Source organism: Capsicum annuum, chromosome 11 (genome assembly GCF_002878395.1).
Source record: "Capsicum annuum cultivar UCD-10X-F1 chromosome 11, UCD10Xv1.1, whole genome shotgun sequence".
NCBI lineage: Eukaryota > Viridiplantae > Streptophyta > Magnoliopsida > Solanales > Solanaceae > Capsicum > Capsicum annuum.
Window position 1 is genome coordinate 600,703 of NC_061121.1, and position 10,216 is coordinate 610,918.

General features: G+C 32.7%; 1 protein-coding gene across 1 annotated transcript; it reads right to left on the bottom strand.

Annotated features, from left to right (window-relative positions):
- Positions 1-895: 895 nt before the first annotated feature.
- LOC107852855 (probable U3 small nucleolar RNA-associated protein 7) lies at positions 896-6,823 on the bottom strand. The gene is made up of 8 exons (XM_016697900.2): positions 6,551-6,823; positions 4,533-4,598; positions 4,329-4,418; positions 4,117-4,249; positions 3,132-3,250; positions 2,730-2,797; positions 2,322-2,370; positions 896-2,063 (listed from the first exon to the last, which is right to left on the bottom strand). Exons 1-8 carry the CDS (start codon positions 6,605-6,607, stop codon positions 1,056-1,058), a joined length of 1,590 nt encoding a protein of 529 aa, XP_016553386.2. The 5' UTR covers positions 6,608-6,823; the 3' UTR covers positions 896-1,055.
- Between the last annotated feature and the right edge of the window lie 3,393 nt (positions 6,824-10,216).

Here is a 10,216-nt window from a genome sequence, read left to right on the forward strand (position 1 = left end):
TTCTTTTATGGCTCTTTTCCAACCTCTGAAATATTGTTTGTCAAGAAAAAGGAGCTGGGGATGATAACACTTTATTGGTTGTTAGTACAACAACAACAAACCCAGTGTATTCCCACATAGTGGGGTCTGGGGAGGGTAAAATGTACGCAGTCCATTCCACTACCTCCGAAGAAGTAGAGAGGCTGTTTCCGATAGACCCCCGGCTCAAGACAAAGAATATAGTAAATAAAGTCGTAATAAAGCATGAAACAAGATGAAATAAGAACCCACAAAATAATACTCTACACTAACGGACCAAAGGCACCCACCATCCCTATACCCTCCTACTAGCAGCTCTAACCTATGGATACATCTTAAGACTACTAGCTCGGCTACCCCAAAACTCTCCTAACTACTGGCTACGACTCGCCCACATGCACTAGCCTTCTAACCTAATTCGCATCCTCCATACCTTCCTATCCAGGGTCATGTTCTTCAATAAGCTGTAACTGCTTCATGTCATGTCTAATCACCTCTCTCCAATATTTCTTTTCTTCGGCCTACCCCTACCTTGCCTGAAACCATCCAAAGCTAGCCTCTCAGACCTACGAACGGGGACATTTGTGCCCCTCCTCATCACATGCCCGAACCATTTCAGCCTTACTTACCGCATCTTGTCCTCCACTGAAGCCACTCCCACCTTAGTAAATTCTTATTTTGGTCCTTGTGTTATGTGACTAAGCACCTTCGAATTTTCTATCCTTTCATGTAGAAAGTATGTTCAAGAACTAAATTACCCTCAGATACAATAGTAAACAAGTTTTGCATTCAGCTCTCTTTGGTCCTTTCATTTGCTTTCCTCTCACTAACAGGTTGATCCTGGTTGCAGTAGCAATTCAAACTGGAAACCTCCATGTCAAAACAAGAATGCCTAAACTTTAAATTAAAACAGTAAAATAATATTAATGGCAAGAAAAGGGGCAAAAATGATCTGAAGAATTACAACACTTGCTGCTTCAATTTGTATAAGCAATACCCTCAAGGAAAGGGCAAGAAAGAACAGTTGACATAACTAATCACGCTGCTGTTTTCTTTCTAACGAAACGTTCTAGAGATTTTGGAAGGTGAGTTTCCTCGGTCAGTTTCCTCTTATTCGTGTGTTGCTCCATGAAAGGTTTCTTAGCTTTTTCAACAGCTTCTTGCTTCTTCTTTGCAATCTTACTTGGCTTGCTTCTACCTTTTGTTTTCTTCTTCATCGGAATATTTTTAGCTGCCTCGATAGCAGCTTCCATTTGCGCTTCTATATCCTCTTTTGTTGGCTTTTCCTTCTTCCTTTCTGGTCTCACTGAACCAATCTTTGTCGGATCCAACATGATAGATTCTGGAGGGAGCTTTTCAAGAAGAGAGCGGACTTCCTTCTCTCTTCTTTGTTTAGATGTTTCAAACGGATTTGCCACCCACGAATCAAAGTTGGGTTCTCCGGATCCTGGAATTAAGATAGAAGACCAACCCATCGAGTGTCCTATGCCTAGAACATCTTCGTATGGTCTGAATGTCACCTTCTTTACTTGGTAACCTTTCGCAACAGAATGGGTCATATAACGGCTATAATTCTGAGATCCAGAGAGATCACCAAAAACTTGTACAAAAGATCCGGTTGCAGTAGCAAGTAAACCTTTTTGACTAAAATCCAACGCCTTGCTGTGACCTGGTAATGTTTGTAGAACCTCAAACTTTCTCAAATCCCAAATCTTTATTTTCCTCTCCATACCAGCAGTTGCCATTAGATGTCCATTAGGATGGAATGTGAGAGCCGTGATGGGTCCGGGATGACAGAGCATCTTCACTAGGGGAGCAGCACTTGTAGGCTTCCACATACTAACCGTGCCACCAGAATGGCCAACAGCAACCACACCATTGAAGGGATTCACTTCCATGACATCAGTACGGCCCAAGCCAGTTCGAATATTAGCTACCATCTGTCCAGTGGTAACATCCTGATAACGCAGCTGGCCAAATTTGTTTATAGAAGCCAAAAGGAAGTGATTCCTTAAAAACTGGAGCTTTAGCACAGCACCATGTTCCTGGAATTTTAGAAAGATCATGCGTGAGTTCTATCTGTACTTGCTATTTGGCTAAAAACCTACAGGGAAATGCAAATGATAAGCATGTATTTGATTCGACAATAGCATCCTGAAATAACAATCGACCACATGGAATCCATAAAATTTTCTTTTCTGGGCATTCAACTGATGAGTGGAGCTTAAAGGTAACAACAAAACATGTAATGATCTAACTATCAAGACAACACAACGCACGCGGCATTGACAGGTCAAACTAACCTTCAGGCAGTGGAGCTCCGTGCCATCTCTATTGTATATATACGGGTACCTGTGACATGACACATATTTAGGTTTACCAAACAAAATCTGCCATATTTGTGATAGACAATAATATAAGAAGAATTCTATGGGAATGAGAGAGTGTTGGAACATGGAATATAATTAAAAGGACATGCACAAAGTTGCTGAAGAAATTATTGAGCATCGCATAGGATCCCGCAGTAAAATTCAAGTGGACGCTAAGAAAGAAGGAAATGCTAGAACAAGTTCATTCGAAAGTCATCCTTCTCATATCAAGATCCAAGAAGAGTGATTGAACTCTGAAACATACCCAAAGGAATAGAGTGCCTTTGCAACCCATCTTATAACAATTACAATCAAGAAACATGGATATAAAATGAGTCTTACTTCTTTTGAGCAGCTGCAAAAAACAGCTCATTATGCAAGAATACTACATCACGCACTGTTTCCCTGACCTGGAATAGAAACGGAAGCTATAAGTAAACCTGAGCCGCAGAAACTGGTGAGGAACCACATAATGCAAATGCAATAAAAGACTTAATTTCAACGATGTTGTGTTATCGGATACAGTGGTGCTGACACTTCGCCATTTGATAAGCTAAGTTCGATATGTGACGATGAAATTGATGATACTAAATTGTCTTAACTGCAACCTAAGATTATGCGGGTTAGACAGCCTTGAAACCTCTCAAAGTAAGATCCTTGATCCCTTTATGAAGTATAAAAATAAAATCTATATGCTTGCTTTATATAATATTTATCGAGAATAAATCAAACAGCAATAAGTACCTGTAGTTCTTTAATGGCTTTCATGTTTTGCATATCTACAATAGCAATGTGACCCTTGCGTCCAGCTGCAGCCATGTAGCGACCACTAGGAGTGAATTCAAGAGTGTAAGGACCAAAATCTGCAAAATACAAGTCAACAACTGATGTGAAACAGTGGAACTACATTTAACCATAATCTATGGAAGCATAAAAGAGAAAATAACAGATAGGAGATGTAGAAAGGACTTTAATTGAAAGCTATTGAAAGATGAAAAGTTTTAAAACCTCCCATAGTATGAATCTCATCCCCACACGGTTCCCATTGCCAAAGATTGTTAAGGACTGTTTATTAACAACCTAAACATAAGTCCGTGCATATTTCACCCACAAACAAAGCAAGGTTGATGAAAAAAAAAAGCATCATACTCCACCATCTAAGGAAGTTTGTATTAAGAGGAAAAATGCCTCACTTCATCATCAAAATTAATAAGATGGATAATGCAGTCTCATCATCGATATTCGTACTGGATAAATATAAAGCACAAGGGAAAATGAGGGGAAGATCCGAAGCTAGGCAAAGAACTGAAAATAAATATACAGAAGAATATCCACCAACTCTCTTATTTGAGAAAGCTGGGTATGAAATGAAGCATATAGCATGACTACTTCAGACTAAACATTTCATAACTACAAATTTCTTTGATAAAGCAACAGTACTAAGGTTTTCATCTTCAGCAGCTTACATAGTTCCATTAATGAGAGTTTTAATAAGGTTCAAAGAATTGTCTGAGCAAAATCTCAGATGTAACATATGAATAATGATCAAAAGCATTTAATTGCATGGGATTACGCATATGTTTCACTATTCTGCTTGCAAGTTTGAGTGGATAAACATGCAGGACATGACCAAATTCCATGATCATCCAAATGAAAATGAAATAAAGACCAGCAACTATGTATCTTTTTCAGTAGTTATATATAAGTATAATCTTACAAAAAGCGTAACCTGGTAAGACAATATCAAATTGTTTCCTAGAGCTCAAAATGTCAACTTCACTGGCAATTGTGTCCTGCTTTATTCTCCATGTCTTCTCAATACCATCAGCCTCTAGATAACCACCCTCAGTTGGCATAAGCCACTGACAAAAGCATAAGAGTTTGATTCAAACATATCTCAATGATAAGCATAAAATTGAATGCAGAACAAAATCTAGACACCTTCTCAGCCTTTGCAGCAGCTGTTGCAGATTTTCCATACAATTCTTCTTTCACAGCAAGCTGACCCTGTAATTTTTTATCTTTCAATTCCTGCAAATTATTAGAAGTAGCTCTTTAGCTTATGATCATCAAGGAAAAGAAAACCTAACCAGAATCAAAGCTTAAGTTAAAAGGAAATTTAGAAATCTAAACAAACTTCAGTACCTTCAAATTCGCTCCTTCGCCTCTAAGGTATTTCTTCTTTTTCATATCCATCTCTTCAGAAATGACCTGCCAATCAAGATATCAAAAAGAATCACGAGGCGGTTGAGTAAGAGTAGGAAAGCAATTGGCCATGTGCTAAAGGTTTTAATTCACATTGATGCTTCGCACTTCTACAAAAGAAATATTGGATCTATTGATCTAATAATCAATTGTAATCCTTTTGATCCAACAACTATTTCGTTTCAAAACACCGCGTTAAGGAAAAAAAAACATTCCCCTTCTTTTGGGACAGAACAACACCTACCCCGTCTTATGTTTTCACTGGGAAATAACCAGACGTAACTGGATAAGACCAACAACATACTCAATGTAATCCCTCAAGTGGGCTCTAGAGAGGGTGGTGTGTACGCAGCCTTACCCCTACCTCCACAAGCTTCACCTTGTGAATTTTCCAATAACCCGCGGCTCAAGTAACGCATGATAAAATAACCGGAGAAGACCATAAGAGCAAATTTTCCCACTTTGACTAACTGAACAAAGGTCACATGCTATCCACTTGTTAGGGTGGTGTCCAGAGCTAACTTGTATGGATAGATCATTAAGTTTCAGCATGTCATAGCATAAGAGTCTAACACTAAGGTCCAATAGTATTGCACAACAAATTTCTTCTCCTCAAAATAAGCATAAGAGAGAAAAACAGCACAACTCTACTAGGTGTTGATAATGATCATGACCACCATATATAACCCGTAGTCTAACCTAACTCAACCAAATCTAAAGAGCAAATGATATAGTGGCCAAACATGAAAGCCACTAAGTAATAGAAAATCTAAAGCTGGTATCTTTCTTCTGGACACTGAAATCGATTCTACCTAGTTCTAGATATTCAAATTTTCAAATAATAGTTTGATATTACCTAAAAACTGGTTATTTTACACACAAATCAGGCACGTATTCTGATGGGGGAACTCCCACCACTTATAACATTCAAATTAGATAAAGAGATTTTTTTTTTTGAAAAAAAAAGAACTACTGTGACAGCTTGTTTGGATAGTTGTTACTTGTTACCTATTGTATCGTATTGTATTGTTCCTTTAAATACAGTATTTGTTTTTACTGTTACTTAAATTTATTGTATCGTGACGTTAAATCCATAGTTAGGTAATGACGAAAAGTCCCATTTTGTGCAACGACCAATTTTGCGCGACCGCATCTTTACCTTACTTTTTTCTCATTTTGTCTACTATTTTATCTTTTTTCTTACCTTTTATAGTATTTCTACCCTGTATCCTACTCTCTTGTAGGTTTATTCTTCAAATTGTTGATGCCCGACATTATATAAGAAGAAGAAACTATACAATCTTGTATAATTCACTATATAATCTATCCAAATGTTGTATACTTCACTATATAATCCATCTAAACGTTGAATACTTCATTATACAATCTATCCAAACGTTGTATACTTCACTATACAATCTACCCTAACGTTGTATACTTCACTATACAATCCATCCAAACGTTGTATACTTCACTATACAATCTATCCAAACATTGTATACTTCACTATACAATCATCCAAACGTTGTATACTTCACTATACAATCTATCCAAACGTTGTATACTTTGTATACTTTACTATACAATCTATCCAAACATTGTATACTACGATACAATACAACACAATACGATACATTATGAAACAATATGTAACGACAATCCAAACAGTGTGTGAAGAAATAACCTAGGATCGGTACACTACAAGCAAAAATACAAATTAAACACCAAACCCCTTTAAACAACAATTGTATTACCTAATTATCATCCACATTTATTCAATAAAAACATCTCATTTATTCAATACAACTACCAATATCCAACAAAAAAAAGATTCATAATTTCTAAATCGTAAGTAACCAAGATCAAATTTTTACCAATACATATTCAAGAAAATCAACTTTTGAGCTGCCCTTTACTCCATTTTGTCTAAAAATTATAAAATTAATACAAAAAAATACCTCATCTGTATCAGTAATATTTTTGCTTGGAATTATTTTCTCCACTTTCACTACCATATTGAAAATTTCCTCTAATCTTTGTGAATAAAAAATACACCCAAAAGGGAAAGTACACTGGGAAGTTTATGGTGGATCTCCGCCGTGGAAGGAGTCGCCGGAAATTGACGACGGCCACGGCAAAGGGTTTAGGGTTTTAGGTTTTTGGAGGGAAATGGGTGTAAATGTATATACTAGTACTAGTAGTACTAGTTAATAAATTAGGTAAAATAGTTATAAGCCAAACAGGGCCTTAATTTTCTTTATATAACACTTTTCTCCTTTAATCTTTTTTTTTTTCTTTTTTTTTTTTTTTTAGTTTGAGTTTTGTCCGACTGAAAGTCTAGTGAAAACAGTCAGTACATTCGATTATCCACAAATTTCACTTTATAAAATTATACTAAGTAGATTGTTGTTGTTGTAAGTTTTATTGAACTTTAACGTAGAGTTTTTGTTTATGATTAATGCTTTTGATATCATTGTTGTTGTAGATTTTTGTAACTATGCTCGAAGCTAATGAGCTCGAGCAAATAAAACATATTATATAACCTCATTATATATACTAATTTATAGTATATGTTATGAATCAACTTCAATTCATTTTCATACGATTAATTATTGGGTCGAGAAGAAGCAATAGAATTCAAAAAAACCTTCACAAATCTTGATTTAAAACCCAAGCTCAAATAATAAATGATTAAAATAACTACAACAAACAAATCCAAGTTTAATTCCTGTGATAAACTATGATTGAAATAACTATTCAATAAATTCTACTAATGTTTAACAACTTCATAGTTCATAGTAGGATTAACAACTTCAAGTTGTAACAACACTTTTATATAATTATTAAACTATGAAAATATATTGCAAGTTGTAGCAATTTTTAAAAAATTAATTTTTAATAAAAAATTCATTTAATACATAATTAATAACCTGGTTATCTCCTATTTTTTAGTATGTAATATATATATCTTTTAAATTAATATGTTGATAATTATGGTAGGAGTAAAATCTGGTCAATGATTATCTTCATTTATTCAAAATTTTATCTTTCCCTAAAAAGTTTTACATTTCTCAACTCTCTTTATTGAAACAATATATTTTTTCTATTATTACGCGTTTCTCTTAAATTCAAACTTTTTTTCTTTAATCATCTTACTAACCATTCACTTATTTTGGCTATTGTCTTTGTATCGATTTTTATTTCTCCGTTTTGTCTTGACCAATTTTTTCTCTTAGGCTTGAATTTCGTTTTTAGGGGTCACTTTTATTCAATCCATTATATATTCTTCAAATATTATTTTTTAAAATTTTATTTAATAAATATATATCAATTTGAATATCCCCTGTATATTGTGTTTATCTTTCCAACTTACCTTAATTACCATATTTTTAGTTATTAGGGGGTAAAATTTGATAAATTAACTGTATTCTTTCCTTTGTTATTGGGTAAAATTTATTGTGTTTATCTTTTCATCTTAGCTTGAATATAGTATTTGTAGTTAGTGAAAATTATCCTATATGTACCTTAATTATCTTATTTATTCTCTCCTCTTTTTGCTCTATCTCTTATATTCTACAAGAATATACATTCAAGTAAATATCAGTTAGATTTTATGGATGAAGTGATTTTTATTTGTAGTTTTTTTTTGTTCGAATTTGTATCGAAAGAATCATGAAACGAGTGTACAAATATATGTAAACATAAATTATATGTGATTTTAAGTTTTATGAGTTATTAGATATTACAAATAAGTTACTTTTTTACTTATTCCTGAAATTGGTGTATCAATGTTTGGGCAATGTATTGTTATGTTAAAAGATTATTTGCAATATGTAGTTTTCTCAATACAGATTCAATATTTGAAAAGAAAATATTTTACCCAATACGTAAAATATCATATTACATATTGAATTCATACACTTTTACAATTTTATATCAATTTATATACTTTCTTCATGCAATACAAAATAATTAATCATATCATATGGAATACAGTTTGTATACATTTTTCATGTACTCTTTTTATATGATTCGAAACAACTAATCACATCATGTGGGACATCAATTTATATACCTTTTTCATGCTCCTATATTCATTTCATATAATACAAAAAAAACTAATCACACCATATGAGACATCATTTTATATACCTTTTTATATGCTATTGTCATGCAATATGAAACAACTAATCAAATCATACGAGACAACAATTTATATACTTTTTTCAAACAATACTAAGTTATATACCTCTTTCATACAATACAATATAATCAATGTGTATATAGTAAAACAAACACAACTAATCACATCATGTTTAATGTCTAAATTGATAGATCTTCTATATTAGAATGATTATTACTTGGACACCAAAACAATTATTTGAATATAGATCTTCTATCTCCCGAATCTCTTTAGTTGAATGTAAGATGCTTTCATCAACAATGACTTCGACATCACACTATTACATCCATAGCCATATCCCTTAATGTCGTGCCAATGAAAATTTAATGAAGAAATCTACAATATTCATCTTTTGGTCCAGATATATCTTTACTCTTATATTATTGTGTATGGTCATTAGCGGGCATCAATCACTTATTATGTACCTATTCTCAGATTGAATTGCAGTAGTGTCTCTCTTCAGTTAAGTTGCTACTAAATTTATCAATTCGTTAATCTTTGTATTTGAATCATACATAATTTCTTCAACACCAAAATCTATAGATCTACCTATCAAAAATTATATAAAACCGTCGACTTATAGTATTTCAGAATATACCAAATTATGAAATTCTTAATTCCCATTACTTAAAAAATCGAGAACTAATGTTTATTATATATTTTAATATTAATTTTAATAGGTACTTGAACCACCAGACAAAAAGTAACGTTTTTACATTTTCATCAAAATAACTAAGTTTTCTAAAAAATAATTTTGCATTTTCGTCAACCACCAGAATAGTTGTCTGAACTTTTATCAAGTTTTCATAAAAAAAATACATAACATTAAATTTTCCTTTAAAAGAGGAAAAAAATATGCTATATCCCATCTTCCTCCATGTTGTATCATGATTGAATGTAAATTATTACCCTCCTTGCTAACCCACAATCGATATGTTGCTTATAATTTTTTTTCCTTTACATAACCATAATTTCAGTTAAAATACTTTTGTCAGCATTTTAATTTAATTTACCGCCTTAAAATCATCCTTAATTGAGAGATTTGGTATTTCAATTAGTGTGTGTTGTTGATTTGTTGCAAAATTAAGAAGACTAGTTTAGTCGCATGTGTAATTTTTTATTATTTAAAATTAGACGATTTTATCTATTACAAAAGTTTTTAATGAAGTGCAAAAAGTTCAAAACATATATTTTATTGTAAGCACATATATATTTTTCCACCAGAAGTTTCACGCGGTTAATGAATTTAATATATTATAGATGTAGATGTAGATTTATAAACTTTTTAAATATTCTTAAAATCAAATTTAGTTGATTTAGAATTCTTAAATATTAGTTGTCATTAATTTTAATGATTTCTAAAAAGAAATTTTTTTGTCATAAATATTTTCTTAAACTAATGAAAAAAATATTAGTTGTCATTAATTCTGATGTCTTCTAA